The 17,435-nt window shown below is 39.1% G+C and overlaps 1 protein-coding gene across 2 annotated transcripts in view; it reads right to left on the bottom strand.

Annotated features, from left to right (window-relative positions):
- The window catches only part of DAPP1 (dual adaptor of phosphotyrosine and 3-phosphoinositides 1), a 55,391-nt gene that overhangs the window by 20,389 nt on the left and 17,567 nt on the right, over positions 1 to 17,435 (bottom strand). For both annotated transcript variants that reach the window (XM_043871430.1, XM_043871428.1), the window contains exons 2-3: positions 12,718 to 12,840; positions 10,203 to 10,336 (exon numbers count right to left, since the gene is read on the bottom strand). In XM_043871430.1, the coding sequence (XP_043727365.1) occupies positions 10,203 to 10,336; positions 12,718 to 12,840 (257 nt within the window). The remainder of the gene's footprint in view (positions 1 to 10,202; positions 10,337 to 12,717; positions 12,841 to 17,435) is intronic.

Below are 17,435 nucleotides of genomic sequence, written 5' to 3' on the forward strand. Positions count from 1 at the left end.
CCTCTCATGTTTCTTTTCCTCCCCCTTCTCTTCAAACTTTAAATTTTATTTTACTTTATTGTAGTTACATAGGCTGTTTTATATCCTTTCTGGAGAGGTATGCATGAGATGGGGCTAAGTATTTGGGGGATCTGTTCTAGTCAACTTTTTTTTAAAATTATTTTATTATTTTATTTTTGGCTGCACTGGGTCTTTATTGCTGATTCTCTAGTTGCTAGGGCGAGCTTCTCCTTGCAGTGGCATCTCTTGTTGTGGAGCATGCACTCTAGGGTGTGTGGGCTCGGTAGTTGTGGCATGCGGACTTAGTTTCCCCAAGGCATGTGAGATCTTAGTTCCCCGGCCAGGGATTGAATCCATGTCCCATGCTTTGCAAAGTGTATTCTTAACCAGTGGGCCACCAGGGAAGCCCTAGTCAACGTTTTTTGTGTTTTATGATTTTCTAGAATAATTTCTCCAGTAAAAATTCATGTTAGTAAATTAAGAATAACAGTAAACACAAAGTTCAAATTGAGTCACATTCTTTAGAACAAGGGTTTTATATCATATCAATAATATTATTATAGGCTTTAAGGAGACTGAGGACTAAACCATGTACTATAGGCCTGCCATATCCTACAAGTATTTTTTGCATCACGTGGCATGGACTGTCTCCATCCTAATCCATTCAAAGCCATGCTGTGCTGTGGCAATATTGCCCGTAGTGTCACTGGGACACCAGTTTTAGGAGAACACAAAGTGAATGGAAAACACACAGACTTTAAAACCAGGTTAGCCTGGATTCCAGTCTCAGCACTAATGTATTCTATGTTTGCAACTTGGGCAAATAAATGAAAATCTCTGAGTTTTTATTTCCTAATCTGAAAATAGGACCACTTTACCCATGATTGTGGGTGGTCCAGAAGATTAAATAACTTGGTATGTGTGAAAATATCTAATAGCGTGCCTGGAACTTAGTAAAACTCCGCAAAGATTTGTTTCATTCTCTTCCTTGCCTGCTTTTTACTTTTCTAAACATGCCTCATCTACGAATGAAGATTTTTATTTCTGGAAAACATAAACTGAAGAAGTGACTGCTGGGCTTCCCTGGTGGCTCTGTGGTAAAGAATTCACATGTCAATGCAAGAGATACCAGTTTGATCCATGATCCAAGAAGATCCTACATCCCTGGAGCAGCTAAGTCTGTGCACACAACTATTGAGCTTGTGCCCAAGAGCTCAGGAGTAAGCAACTTCTGAGTCCACGTGCTGCAGCTGCGAAAGCCCATATGCCCTGGAGTCCGTACTTTGCAACAGGAGAAACCACTGCAATGAGAAGCCTGTGCCCTGCAGCTAGAGAGGAGCCCAAGCAGCACTGGGGACCCAGCACAGCCAAAGATAAATAGATAAATAAAAGTATTTTTTTAAAAAAGAAGTGACTCCTGGATGTGATTTGACAACATTCCAAGTTATCGTCAATTATTTTCAGAAGTGTCACGTAATTCTCAAATTAAAATTAAATTTAACTTCATCATTTTAAAATGTCACCTAGATGAAATGGCTAGAGTCACAAAATAAAATAATAATAACTGTAGCAGTTATCAAAAGGTTGGGAATCCCCACATCAGAACAAAAAGAGAAGTGGAAATTTGACATTTAACAAAGAACCAGATAGGATCTTCAAAACTGAGAACCAATCACTATAAAGGGTAAGCATAAACACAGTACTTATTATTTTTTTTATGCTAGTTAGGTGATTAAGGTCACAACACAGTAATTTTTATAATAAATTGTACATGACAATTTCATGTACAAAAGTATTGCAATACAGATAAAAGGTCATGGAAAAGGCAATTTTTATTTTAATACTATCTGGACACGTAAGCATAAAGATAAATGCTGGGTACATTTTCCAAAACAAATCTTAGTCAAATACAAACTGCTGCTGCTGATAAGTCGCTTCGGTCATGTCCGACTCTGTGCAACCCCATAGACTGCAGCCTACCAGGTTCCTCTGTCCATGGGATTTTCCAGGCAAGGATACTGGAGTGGGGTGCCATCACCTTCTCCGGAGTCAAATACAAGAGGATTCATTAAAAATTAATAATGAACCAAACATGTCCATACTAAAAAAAACTCTCATATTTTCAAATCTATCTGAGTTGAATTTAGAAGCCATATACAAATATGAGAAGATTTTAACATCTTACTATTATAGGGCTTCCCCGGTGGCTCAGATAGTAAGGAGTCTACCTGTAGCGCGGGAGACCCAGGTTCAATCCCTGGATTGGGAAGATCCCCTGGAGAAGGAAATGGCAATCCGCTCCAGAATTCTTGCCTGGAAAATCCCATGGACGGAGGAGCCTGGTGGGCTACAGTCCATAGCGTTGCAAAGAATCGGACATGACTGAGCCACTTCACTTTACTATTACAAATGAAAGGTAGAGTCTGAATTTAATAACTACTGAGCATACATACAACACAAATCATGTTCAAATTATGCTTTGTACATATTTTGGAAGTAAAAATTGCCAGCAACTTGCTAGATGTTACGTTGCCCCAAAAGCTGCAGTGTGGACATTGGTATTGGTATACTCTCTACGGAATGCTGTGGGTCATGAGTAGCATTTATTCTTTTAGGCGATGGGACATAACAGGGAAAGAAAATGACAAGAATCCTTCTTCTCATAGAGTTTATATATGAGTGTGAAGATGTTTAAAAACTAAGTGGGCTAAAAATAGTTAGGGGCTTCCCTTGCAGTCCAGTGATTAACACTTCACCTTTCAATGCAGGGGGTGAGGGGTCAATCCTTGGTTGGGAAGCTAAGATCCCACATGCCTCGTGGCCAAAACATAAAACAGAAACAATACTGTAGCAAATGCAATGAAGACTTAAAAAACAGTCCACATCAAACAATTAAAATATCTTATAAAAATATGTTTAAAAAGGTAAAAGGGCTATTGAATACAGTAAAAGCAAATGGGTACACTGTATATCTCTATGATATACTTGGGAGATGATTGGGTTTTGGGAAGAAGTATCTTAAGAGTGAAATAAGAAGAAATTACAGTGAACAGAAACTTTAATGGCGATTAGAGAGATTACAACAAGGGAAAAGGAGAATTAAGGAAAAAATAATAGAAAAAAAAAGAATAATAGAATCCTGAAGGTTATTAGGAGGGTTAGATCTTGTTAACAAGAATTATCATTCTTTATTAAGGAAACAGAAATCCTGGGAGTTTAAATAAAATAAATAAGAATAAAATAGGGGAAATAATCTTAAAAGACTATATATCTCTATAGGTTAACACTTTTACCTATCTTGAGTGCCAATATTTTCTGATGACCCAGAACCAAGCATTCTGGTTTCACTCTACCGAAGACATTATATAGACAGAAAGCTGTAAAGCAAAAGCTTACAGCTGTTGGTTATTTGATTATCTTTCCCATTGCCCTCAAAGATAAAGTCTCTCTTAAATAAATTCACTCCCAGGCTCTACCGAGTGAGGCTGGCCTGAGTGGGCTCTGGACTGAGAGGCCTGAAATACCCAGCTCTAGTCCTTCCCATTCCAGAGATCTGGATGTCAGGACCCTGACAGGGTCTCATTCATGAGGCAGGAAAATGCTTCCCCAGGTGATCCTTAACCAAGTAAAAATTTTAATTAAAATTTGCACTTCATCTGATAGTGAGCAAGGAATCATTAGCTAGAGGTCTCCTGATCACTGGAAGCCAATTCTTTTTTATTAATTTAAAAATTTTTTATTGAAGTATAGTTGATTTACAATTTATATTAATTTTTGCTGCACAGCAAAGTGATTCAGCCATATATATTCAGGCATATATATATATCCTTTTTTATATTCTTTTCCATTATGGTTCTATATTCTTTTTATATCCTTTTCCATTATGGTTCATCACAGGACATGGAATATTAGTTCCCTGTGCTTTAGAGTAGAACCTTGTTGCCCATCCATTCCATATATGATAGCTTTCATCTGCTAACCCCAAATTCCCAATTCACCCTTCTTCCACTGCCCCCTGCCCTTGGCAACCACAAGTCTGTTCCCTATGTGAGTCAGTTTCTGTTTCATAGATAGATTCATCTGTGCCATATTTTAGACTCCATGCGTAAGTGATATCACATGGTATTTGTCTTTCTTTTTTTGACTTATTTAACTTAGTATAATGATCTCTAGTTGCCTCTTTGTCACTGCAAATGGCTTTGTTTCGTTTTTTGTGGCTTAGTAGTGTTCCATTGTGTGTGTGTGTGTGTGTGTGATATACATGTATATCACATCTGTATCCATTCATCTGCCAATGGGCATTTAGGCTGTTTCCAAGTTTTGGCTATTGTGAATAGTGCTGCTATGAATATAGGGTATATGTATCCTGTTGAATTACAATTTTGCAGGAGCCAGCTCTTAAATGAACAACAAGAGTTTGGTTTTTAGGAGATGGAATCCCAGTTTCTGTTCACTGCTGTTCATAGGTCACAGTGCTGCCTCTGTGACTTCCAAGGATCAGCTGGGTTTAAGAGCCGTCACAGCTTCAGCACGTCGGGCATGTTATCTTGTCTCCTGAGGCCTATTACCCCCCGAGGACAAAACAGGAACACTCATAAGTTATGGGTTTTGCCTCTTGTTCCCGGCTTTGGTGGCTTTGCCATCAGCTGGCAGGGACAGATAAGAGGAATTTTTATAGTTACTGGAATATAACTCAAGGGTTGGAAGCCAGACTGTCAAGTGTATATCTATCACCACCTGGAGTCTATAGCAGAGGTTTAAATAGCAGCAAATTCCCAACTTGGTAATGAATGAAAGAGAGGAGAGGCAATGGAGAGTATGAAAATTGCAGTTTCCCAAGTTTTATTGCAATAAATAAAATAAATATTATATTAATGACAAGAGATACAGCAAGCTTTAGATTTGGAGAAATCTACTATAGGAGTCTGGGTTACAAATCTTTGTAATCCCTATTGTATTAGCCACAGACATTTATTCAGATGACTGTATTTGCTGGAAAAGCTTAACATTGTCCCAAGTTTGTCCCAACATTGTCCCAATCACCTAGTGATTGGATCAGTGCCAGAAAGGTTCAGCCAGAAAGTACTGCAAAATATCCATTTCATTTTTTTTTTTCTTAAAATATCCATTTCAAATAAGACACACATATATGCACACAATGAAATACTACTTAGCCATAAAAAATGAAATCTTGCCATTTGCAGCAATATGGATGGAGGGCATAATGCTAAGTGAAGTAAGTCAGACAGAGAAAGATAAATACTGTATATCACTTATATGTGGAATCTATAAAATAGAACAAACTGGTGAATCTGCCTGCAATGCAGGAGACCCAGGTTTGATTCCTGGGTTGGGAAGATCCCCTGGAGAAGGAAATGGCAATCCACTCCAGTATTCTTGCCTGGAAAATACTATGGACAGAGGAGCCAGGTGGGCTACAGTCCATGGGGTCGCAAGAGTTGGACACAACTCAGCGACTAAACCAACACCACAGTGAATAAAATAAAAAAGAAGCAGGCTCACAGTTATTGAGAACAAACTAGTGGTTATCAGTGGAGAGAGGGAAAGGGGAGGGGCAGCAGAGGGGTAGGTGATTAAGAGGTATAAACTATATGTATAAAAATAAGCTTCATGGATAATTATATAGAACAGGGAATATAACCAATATTTTATAATACTATAAATGGAGTAAAACTTTAAAATTATGAATCACTATATGCACACATATAGTATTATCTATCAACTACACTTCAGCTTAAAAAAACCTTTAAAAAAATGATTTTTGAAATCTGCCGGTATGCAGAATATGTACCTTTTCCTAACCTGGAGAAAATCCAGACAGGAGCATGGAGAATGACCAAAGAGATTGAAAATAGAATCTAGAGGGACAGTTTAAAAGAAGGAAGTCAGCTTTGCTTGGAGAGAGAAAAGAAGGCTGAAAGTAACAATGATACTGGCTTTGAAGGACACAAAGAGCTGCAGCTCACCGTCATCATTCATTCAGTCACTCATTCACTCACAGTCCCAGCACCTGGGAGACAAACAGAAGGACAAAAATCAAAGCAGGTGAAACAGAATCCTTAGCTTCAACATCTACTGTCCATTGCCAGTGCCCAAGAATTGACAAAAATAAGTGTAGGCTGGAACACAAGTAGGAAATAAGCCTGAAGGGAAGAGATTTAAGAAATTTAAAAACTTTCCAGGAGGTGGCAAGAGTGAACACCAACATCTTAGAAATCAGTGAACTAAAATGGACAGGAATGGGCAAATTTAATTCAGATGATCATTATATCTACTACTGTGGGCAAGAATCCCTTAGAAGAAATGGAGTAGGCCTCAAAGTCAACAGAAGAGCCCAAAATGCAGTACTTGGGTACAATCTCAAAACTGACAGAATGATCTCAGTTTGTTTCCATGCAAACCATTCAACATCATTGTAATCCAAGTTTATGTTCCAACCACTAATGCCAAAGAAATTGAAGTTAAATGGTTTTATGAAGACCTCCAAGGCCTTATAGAACTAATATAAGAAGACAAAAAAAAAAAAAAAAGATGTCCTTTTCAACATAGGGGATTGGAATGCAAAAGTAGGAAGTCAAGAGATACCTGGAGTTACAGGCAAGGTTGGCCTTGGAGTACAAAATGAAGCAGGACAAAGGCTAACAGTTTTGCCAAAAGAATGCAGTGGTCATAGCAAACACCCTCTTTTAATAACACAAGAGACAACTCCACGCAGGTATAGTACCAAATGGCCAATACCAAAATCAGATTGATTATATAATTTGCAGCCGAAGATGAAGAAGCTCTATATAGTCAGCAAAAATAAGACTGGAAGGTGACTGTGTCTCAGATCATGAACTCCTTATTGTCAAATTTAGACTTAAATTGAAGGAAGTAGGGAAAACCACTAGATCATTCAGGTATGACCTAAATCAAATCTCTTATGATTATACAGTGGAAGTGACAAATAGATTCAAGGGATTAGATCTGATAGACAGAGTGCCTGAAGAACTTTGAATGGAGGTTTGTAACATTGTAAAGGTGGTGGTGACCAAAACCATCCCCCCAAAGAGAAATGCAAGAAGTCAAAGTGGTCGTCTAAGGAAGATTTACAAATAGCTGAGAAAAGAAGAGAAGCAAAAAGCAAGGAAGAAAGGGAAAGATAAACCCATCTGAATGCAGAGTTTCAAAGAATAGCAAGGAGAGATAAGAAGGCCTTCTTAAGTGAACAATGCAAATAAATAGAGGAAAACAATTGAATGAGGAAATGGGAAAGACTAGAAATCTCTTCAAGAAAATTAAAGATATTAAGGGAACATTTCATGCAAGGATGGACATGATAAAGAAAAGAAATGGTAAGGACCTAAGAAGCAGAAGAGATTAAGAAGAGATGGTAAGAATACACAGAAGAACTGTACAAAAAATGTCCTAATGACCCTGATAACCACCATAGAGTGGTCACTCACCTAGAGCTGGACATCCTGGAGTGTGAAGTCAAGTCAAATGGGATTTAAGAAGCATTACTACTAACAAAGCTACTAGAGGTGATGGAATTCCAGCTGAGTTATTTCAAATCCTAAAAGATGATGCTGTGAAAGTGCTGCCCTCAACATGCCAGCAAATCTGGAAAACTTAGCAGTGGCCACAGGGCTGGAAAAGGTCAGTTTTCAATTCCAATCCCAAAGAAAGGCAATGCCAAAGAATGTTCAAACTACCACACAATTGCGCTCATTTCACAAGCTAGCGTAATGCTCAAAATTCTTCAGCTAGGCTTCAGCAGTACATGAACCAAGAACTTCCAGATGTACAAGCTGGAATTTAGAAAAGGCAAATGAACCAGAGATCAAATTGCCAACATCCATTGGATCATAGAAAAAGCAAGGGAATTCCAAAATAACTTCTGCTTCATTGACTATACTAAAGCCTTTGACTGTGTGGATCACAACAAACTGTGGACAATTCTTAAAGAAATGGGAATACCAGACACTATACCTGAGAAACCTATATGGAGGACAAGAAGCAACAGTAAGAACCAGACATGGAAAAATGGACTGGTTCCAAATTGGGAAAGGATTACATCAAGGCTGTATATTGTTACCCTGCATATTTAACTAATAAGCAGAGTACCTCATGAGAAATGCTGGGCTGGATGAATCACAAGTTGGAATCATGATTGCCAGGAGGAATATCAACAACCTAAGCTATGGAGATGATACTACTCTAATGGCAGAAATTAAAGAGGAACTAAAGAGCCTCTTGAAGAGGGTGAAAGAGGAGAGTGAAAAGGCTGGCTTGAAACTCAACATTCAAAAAGCTAAGATCATGGCATCCAGTCCCATTACTTCATGGCAAATAGAAGGAGAAATAAGTGGAAACAGTGAAAGATTTTATTTTCTTGGGCTCCAAAATCACTGCAGATGGTGACTACAGCCATGAAATTAAAAGACTCTTGCTTCTTGGAAGGAAAGTTATGACAAACCTAGACAGCACATTAAAAGGTAGACACATCACTTTGCTGACAAAGATCCGTCTAGTCAAAGCTACGGTTTGTAGTCATGTAGGGATGTGAGAGTTGGCCCATAAAGATGGCTGAGCACCAAAGAATTGATGCTTTTGAACTGTAGTGTGCTGGAGAAGACTCTTGAGAGTCTCTTGGGCTGCAAGGAGATCAAACCAGTCAGTCTTAAAGGAAATCAACCCTAAATATTCATTGGAGGGACTGATGCTGAAGCTGAAGCTCCAATACTTTGGCCACCTGATGGGAAGAGCCGACTCATTGGGAAAGAGCCTGATGCTAGGAAAGATCGAAGGCAAAAGGAGAAAGGGATGACAGAGGATGAGATGATTAGATAGCATCACTGACTCAGTGAACATGAATTTGAGCTAATTCTGGGAGACAGTGAAAGACAGGGAAGCCTGGCGTGCTGCAGTCCATGAGGTCACAAAGAGTCAGACACAACTTAGTGAACAACATTGCTTCCAGTGAACAGCAATGGAAATAAATTCATCCCCACTTGCCCTTTATTTATGAGAGCTACTGCTGGTTAAATGGTAATTTTCAGGGTTGATTAGGAGAATTTCCACCAGAAAAAAGAAAAAAAAAGATGATCACTTCAGTCTTATGGTTTGGAATATTCTATTACAGACCTTGTACGGTCAGTATAAGGTAAGGCAAATATTTTGTGGTTTCCGTCTCTGCTCAACACTGTATGATTCATATCAGGGTCTGTTCGGGCCACAGAAATAGCAGAAGAGGAAAAGGCAATCGTGGTATCTCTCCCCAGAGTGGTTAACAAAAAGCCCGCTAACCAAGTTTACCGTGAACATGAGTGTGTACAAATTCTCAGCAACTGACTGTGTTATTAACACTTGAATTCCTTTTGTGCTTGGTTCTTGGAATTGTCCAACTTTTGATTAACTGAGAATTATCATCATTTAGGACACAAAAAATTGTGATTCTATTAAGACAAATACAAAGGAAATATTTTACTTACTTTAAATAGTACAGACAAATGAGTTAGATAAATAAAAAATCAAGATAGTATGCTTTGTTTTTAATTTGAATGTTCTGGTTTCACTCTAACCACCTAAAAAGGAAATTTCAAACTTTTTCAGGCATACTTAAACCCCATTTAAAAATTTACAAGAAACCAAGACTCAGGAGAACAATTTTTAGTCAGTATTTTCGCTGTTCCATGACCTTTGGGAAATTTAAGTGTAAATTTCATCTTTAACAATGCTCAAAAACTGTTCAAAATGACCATTTTGTATCTCCCAGATATGCAAACTGCCCATACCTAAATTTCTGATTAATCAAAAAGTTGTTCTTTCCTCTGTTCTTTCTTTGTTTATTGTATACATCATTAGACCATTAAAAAAATGTGTACTTTTAGTCAATCCATTAAATAATATATCCTGAGAAAAATACCTATTTTGTACAAAGCACCTTGTTTTCTCCTAAAGATAATACTGAAATGTGTATATATGTATATATATATATATATACACACACACACATATATATGTAATTTATTTATGTAGCATATGGCACAGTAATTGAAAAATACGTTTCTAAACATACCCAATTGTATATAGTATGCACATAATCCAATAGAAGTGACAACAATTTACTTGAAATCCATTTTGTCCCACCTCCGTTCTGAAATAATATCTCTCAGGTCAACTATATGTGCATAGCTTACCTGTCTCACTTCCAATTAAAGGCTGATTTGCAAAATGCTTGACAAAATCCTTCAATGATGGGAATTCATTAAAGCCAAATTTAAATGAATATCCAGTATATTCAACATGAAAGTGTTTGACAGAGTCTTTGGCTCTAAAAGAAAAAAAGGGGGGAAAATGTAATGCTATTAAAGAAACAAGTATCTTTTTTGAAGGGAAATATAACCTTAGGCATTAGTATCATCATGAAGCCTTTCTCAAAACAGAGTTATGACACAATCACCAAAACCACTGGCATTTAAAGAATAGCATTCCTCTAATAATTAGTAATGTTGAGCATCTTTTCATGTGCTTATCTGTATGTCTTTTTTGGGGAAACATTTATTAAGGTCTTCTGCTCATTTTTCAACTGGATTGTTTGTATTTTGCTTGAGGCATAAGTGTAAGAGAGACAGGAATAGAGGTGATAGAAATGGCAGTCACCCTCTCCCCATATTCTCCTCTGTGCCTGGACCTCCTTCCTTACTTGGGAGTCAGTACAAATTCTGCCTCTTTTCACCTAATCAGTTATGTGAGCCCAGTCCTTTGCCTCCCACCCCTGCTCCACTCCCTGCTGAATAAAATACCAACTTTCCTACATTGCTGTTTTTGGAATAAGGCAGAAAATTAAATTTTATCTATATCTATAACCATATACACACACATACACACATGGCCTCACTTCCACTATTCTTCTCTTTCAGGTAACTTTCCACCTTTAGCAAAAATCAGAAGTCAGAATCACCTAGAGGGTGCAGACTTCTGGGCCTTACCCCCTGAATTCCTGCTTTAGTAGGTCCGGGGTTGAGCCCAAGACTTGTATTCCTAACATGCTCTGAAGTGATGCTACTGGTCTGGGGACCACGTCTTGCCAACTGCCATAGGCCAACCGGCTATACTATTCTCCTAAGAGCTTCTGTCTTTGTCCCTTAGCCTGTACTGTTCCCTTCACCTGTGACTTCTTCCACTTTGTTTTTGATTGTGTCAGTTCAAATGCACCTTACTATCAAATATTGCATGATATTCCAGCTTGAGTTACTTGTTTTTTCTCTTCTCAACAATCCACACACTTACCTTGCTGTCTTTCATGTCATTTACAGCACTCTCCTTTGTAGTAAGGTATTTATATATGGCTTTATTGCCCCTGTGAGGCTAGACTTCCTGAAGACAAGGTCTTTGAATCTCCTACAACACTTATCAAAGGGGTAGGCACAGAGTGGATGCTCTGAAATATTATTAAGGAAGTGAATGAACAAATGAATGAAAACAACCATTCTCCTGAGCTGGTCTGTGGTTCTTCTTAATTTTGTAGTGGTTATTAATTTTTAAAACATTTCCAAGTGCTTGTAATGGAAATTAACAATTTATATTTTAAATTTGTATATAGATGTAATATATGTATTATCTCTTTGTAAGGCTTATGAAACATGTAAACGTGAAAAGTTAACTTTCTTTGAGTCAACAATTCCATAGCTTTGTCTGAGATTTTGGAGTGATCCATGCAATCAAGGATCAATGATCCAACCTTTAATATAATTTTAACATTTGCTGTTGATTCAAGAAAGCACAATTCCTGCTTCAACCCAGAATTGAATTCCTACATCAAGCAGAATTCCACTTTTGATTAATAATTTCCCCAAAGATGTTGTTTAGAAAATTTATAAATGAAATAAAACAATAATGGTTTGAGGTTAATGAGTGGGTGGCCGAGGGCAATTTCGTGGAGTCCTCATATCCTAGCAACTGCCTGTGAACCCAGTGAGACTTGCTGTAGGACAGTGGAAGCCAAGGTGACAGATGCTAACAGACAACCAATGACTGCCCCTGAGTATCAGGTGGTTAGGTCACCTTCTCTGAAAGGGAAGTCAGCCAGGGGAAGCTGTCGGGGAGAAATCCTGAAAGGGCTGGCTAATCACTGTTTTGGGCCAGGCATATCTGGTGGGGACTAGATTAACTTTCTTAACAGTTGGGGGAAATGGAACTTTGAGAAATTCTGTTTATAGAAAAAAATTAAAAGTTGCATGTTGCCTGCTTGAGTTTGTGGTTATGAAAGTTGCATAGCCATAAGTCATTTTGATTTTCCAGAGGAAGCAAAGAACAGTGAAAAGGGTACTGGGCCAGGCTCCAGGGATGAGGATTCTGGTGCTGTTTCCAGCACTGTTTTATTGGGTGGAAGACACTTTACCACTTCAGGCTTTAGTTTCTTCATCAGTCAAGCAAGAGTTTTGGATTAAATAATTCATAAAATCTCCTTCAGCTTTAACATTTTTTTGGAGGGGGGTGTTCCAGCTCTAATAATTTTCTCCCTGCTAATGGAAGGAGCAGCCATGTTTTTTGCAGTCTCTCCACTCAGAGCTTGGCATCCTTGGACCTGCTGATCTAACAAGAATCAAGAGAATTCCATTTTCTGGCAATCTGCATGTGATGCTGAAGTCAGTGCCCATATAAGTAAGAGTTGGGACCCCACTAGATTCACAAAGTTCTTATGAATCCTACCTCACAGAGAGAGAGTAGAGCCCAATCCTCTCATTGCTGTCCCGCAGAAGGTAGCTCCCATCACATCCGTTGGAGAGGAGCAGCGCCTCGGCTGCATGGCGGGTGAGGTTGCCATGGTACCACCTGGGGAGGAGACAACAGCACTTTCACTCAGAGTGAACTACGCAGGGACTCTTCCTGCACTGGGTTTTCCTCTCAGAGGTTACCTCAGCAATATTCTCCACCCTGGTAGCCCTGAGACCAAACTCTGAGCCAAGACATCAAGAAAACGAAATCGCTGGATGAGGCTGAAGGGTAAAGGAGGGATTTGCCTTATCCCAGAGTATTATGGGTTGAATTGTATCCTGAACACTCTTAGGTTGAAGTGCTGAGCCCTGGTACCTCAGAATGCTTCCTTATTTGGAGACAGGGTCTTTAGCAAGTCATAATGGGGTTCTTAAGGTGGGTCCTAGGGGTCTCCCTTGGTGGCTCAGATGGTAAAGAATCTGCCTGCAGTTCAGAGACCTGGGTTTGATCCCTGGGTTGGGAAGATCCCCCTGGAGAAGTGAATGGCAACCCACTCCAGTATTCTTGCCTGGAGAATCCCTTGGACAGAGGAGCCTGGTGGGCTACAGTCCATGGGGTCATAAAGAGTCACACACGACTGCGTGACTAACACTTCCATTTTCAAGGTGGGTCCTAATTCAATAGGACCAGTGTCCTCTCATAAAAAGGGGACTTTTGGAGATAGACTTGCACTCAGGGAGAGTGCCTTGTGAATATTCTCCCTAAAGACGGCCATCTGTAAGTCAAGAAGGGTGAGCTAGAGCAGATCCCCCTTCATAGCCCTCAGAAGGAACCAGCCCTACTTGGGGTTGACACCTTGATTTGGGGCTTCTCATCTCCAGAACATGAGACAATCAGTTTCCTCTGTTTAAGCCGCCATTTTGTGGTACTTACTCATGCAAGTCCTAGCAAGTCCACACATTACTTTGTAGACAGAAATATTTTTAAAATTTCAAGTCAAAAATAACCATAAGAATAGGCTTGGGCCAATTTTCTCCTTTCTTTTGATCTATCACACTCTCTTTTAAAAGTGTGGTACCATGTTTTGTAATGTGTAAAACCACTGAGTTGTTATACCAGAGTCCATTGTCATGAGGGACATGAAGCTGAAAACAAGGAATTCAGACAGAGACGCAAGCCCCGTTCAATATTGTTTAAAACTCACAAATACCTGCAGAGTTGGGGAAGTCCCAAGGATATTCAGACTAGTGTATGTGTTTAAAAAATAAATAAATAAATAAACTCCAAAAACACATTAGAAAAGGTAACATATATCTATGGTAGAAAAAAAAATCTATATAGTTCAAAAGAAGGCATAATTAAAATGAAGCTTTTTTCTCCCCCTTTAATCCACATCACCCCTGTTCCTTTCCTCAGAGGGCCCCAGTGTTACCCATTTTCTGTGCTTCCTCCTGAGAGGAATCCTTTGTGTCCAGAGGCATCCAGGCATGTCCCCAGTCCCAGTTCTATGGAGACAAGAGCATCCCAGGCACCCTGTTCTGCACCTCATTCCTTTTTCCTTTCCCGTTCTTTTTAATGAGTCAATAGAGACAGTTCAATGTGGAGATTAGGACTGTGGTCTCTGGCGTCAGTTTGCCAGAGTCCTGATCCACGTGAAACCTCTTACAGCTGTTAACACCTTGGGCAAGTTGTATAACCAATCTAAGCCTCAGTTTTCTCACCTCTAAAACAGAATTAAGAACAGCAGTACCTCATGGGCCAGCAGTAAGTTCTGCTTGCTGTAACACACACAAAATGGTCAAAGCAGTCTTGGCAAACTTGAGCTCAAAACACATTAGTTGTCGTGAAGCCGTTGAGATCCCCAAAGCCATAACTTGTGATGTTGCCTCTGAGGTGTGATTTTCTTGTTGCTCAAATATACTTGTTGATTCCTGTCAGCTTCTTTCAGATATGGGAAGCTAGGTTGTGGTGGGCAGCAGCTGCTATTAGGAGCTACAGTGCAGGGCAGCAAAGGGGAAGGAGACAGGAGCAGCTACACAAATATTGTTGATCGTGTCAGTGAACTCAGTACTATTACAGGGGTGTGAGTGGTGTACAAGGAAGTGCCCTGCTCTGAGAGTGATGGATCTGCTGGGGTGTCCTGTGCAATGATATTTTAGCCTGATAATAAAAATTAAACATAAGACCAAAGGCAGAGGGAGTTTCTACATAGGCCTCTGAGCTGTTTTCTAAATCAGCATGTCCTAATGTCTGCTTCTTTAGCACATTTCCTCTTTGGGGCAGAGATGCCTCCATTCTGAGTTAGAAATGCACTTGCTAACTAAAAACAATGGCAAGGAAAAGCATCTTTATTAGAAATCCCATTGAGTTATTTACCCCTTCATTGGACTAATTCCCAAATGTGCTCAAATCTTCTCAGCACCAAATTCTTTAAATATTGGAACCTATGACAGAGGATGAGATGGCTGGATGGCATCACCGACTTGATGGACATGAGTTTGAGTAAACTCCAGGAGTTGGTGATGGACAGGGAGGCCTGGCGTGCTGCAATTCATGGGGTCACAAAGAGTCAGACACGACTGAGCGACTGAACTGAACTGAACTGAACACTAATATGCTGTATGTCAATGATATTTGAATAAAAAAAAAAACAAAGGGAAATTGGAGGAGCTAAAAGAGAGGCTATCAAAAACTTCAGGTTTGGTTACAGGCAGAATACTAATTTTTTTGATAAATGAAATCTTTATGAGGTCACAAGTTCTTAAATGTATGTTGCCAATAATTATATTTTGAATGGACATTTCAGTTTAAGTCAATAGATTACTTATCTGAAGCAACAAAATTCTAAAATGTAAAGAATTTGGACATTGGAATTTTTTTCAACAAGATCTAATGATGTCTGTTTAAAGTATTTATAGAATTCTGATAATTACAGCTTGACAGCAGTTTTTATTGAGGATTTTTTTTTTTTTTAATTTCTTGGTTGTGCTGCAAAGCATGTGGGATCTTAGTTCCCTGACCAGGATTCCAACCTGCATCCCCTGCATTGACAACATGGACTCAACCACTGGGCCACCAGAGAAGTCCCAGCTGAGAGCTTTTTTATGGTAATCCCTTAAACAGTAACTATATATCATAAGCACATAGGAAATCCTTGAATATAAAGCATTACACTGTGCTTAAATTTGGAGCATCTCAGAGGTTGTTAATTTCTTGGTAGGGTAGTTAATTTCCTGGTAGCAGCTTGGTAGAGTCAGCACGACCATCTCAGGTTTCATAGAGTTCTGGACCCAGGCAAATCTAAGACAGAGCCTGCCAGGCAACCACCTATACTTCACCGTATCTGCATAGCAACAAGGCTCTTCATTCCCCAAACAACTCTTCCATAAATGCCTAAACTTCCTCTCCTCATTGAGCTAAGCATCATTTCCCAGAAACTTTAGATCAGGTTATCTTTCAGGGAAGTGACTATAAAGCCAAACAGCATTACATATCCTTTGTAGGAATATGTCCATCTTTGGTAAGGATGGTTCAAGATTGTGTTCATAAAGAGCGAAAGGTTGGGGACTTTCCTGGTGTCCAGTGGTTAAGAATCCACCTGCTAACACAGGGGATGTGGGTTTGATCCTTGGTCCAGGGAGATTCCACACGTTGTAGGGCAACTAAGGCTGTGTGCTGCAGCTACTAAAGCCCATGCACCCTGGAGCCTGATCCCCACAGCAAGAGAAACCACTGCAAAGAGAAGCCCGTGCATCGCAGTTAGAGAGCAGCTCCTGCTCGTCACAGCTAGAGAAAACCCATGTACAGCAATGAAGACCCAGCACGGCCAAAAACAAACCAACAAATAAATAAATAACAATTTTTTTTAAAAAAGATCAAAAGATTGAAAATATAGTCTTGGTCAGTCAGTAGTTTTCCCATAGTCAACCTTTTCTACTTTCTATCATTCGACTTTATAAATATTTATCTATTGAATACAAATCTGTGCAAGGCATTGTACTAGGCAGGTCAAAGGGAATAAAAACTCAGGCTGGGCTTCAAGAAACCATTAATCTAGTCAAGAGGGTAAGAGAAATACTTTGTGAACTACACCGAAGAGAGAGTAAAGATCAAGGCCATTTTTTGAAAGGCCCAATATCTAAGCAGGCCTTAAAGAACACACAGGTTATTTTAAAACTGTGCTTTTTTTCTGGTAACAAAGCATATGTAGTAAGAATTAAAATATGTACATATACAGAGGAGGAAATGAAAGTCATTCACGGAAGAGAAAATATGTATTTCAAATAAATAGTCTCACAATTAATCAGAGAAATGCAAACTAAAACAATAATGTAGTATTTTTTTAATCCACCAGACTGGTTAGTATGACGTACTGGAGAATTTAGGGGCAATGGATATTATCATCTACTGTTGGCAGGTGTTTAAGTTGGAGGGGAACTTACATATCTAGTATAACTGGACATGCCCACATGACCAGTGACTCCATTTCTGATGTCTGATTAGTGAAACATTCACAAGTACGCAGAAGGAAGTGTGAATGAAGATGTTTACTGTAGAGCATTTGTGAGAATAAAAATTAGGAGCCATCCTAATTTTCCACCAACAGTGAGATGATAAAGTTAAGTGCTCAGAGGATGAGATTTTCTTAAAAGTTAATCAGATAATGAATGAAACTGGGTCATTTGCAGTGATGTGGATGAATCTAGAGTCTG

This window comes from Cervus elaphus, chromosome 17 (assembly GCF_910594005.1).
Source record: "Cervus elaphus chromosome 17, mCerEla1.1, whole genome shotgun sequence".
In the NCBI taxonomy this organism is placed as follows: Eukaryota; Metazoa; Chordata; class Mammalia; order Artiodactyla; family Cervidae; genus Cervus; species Cervus elaphus.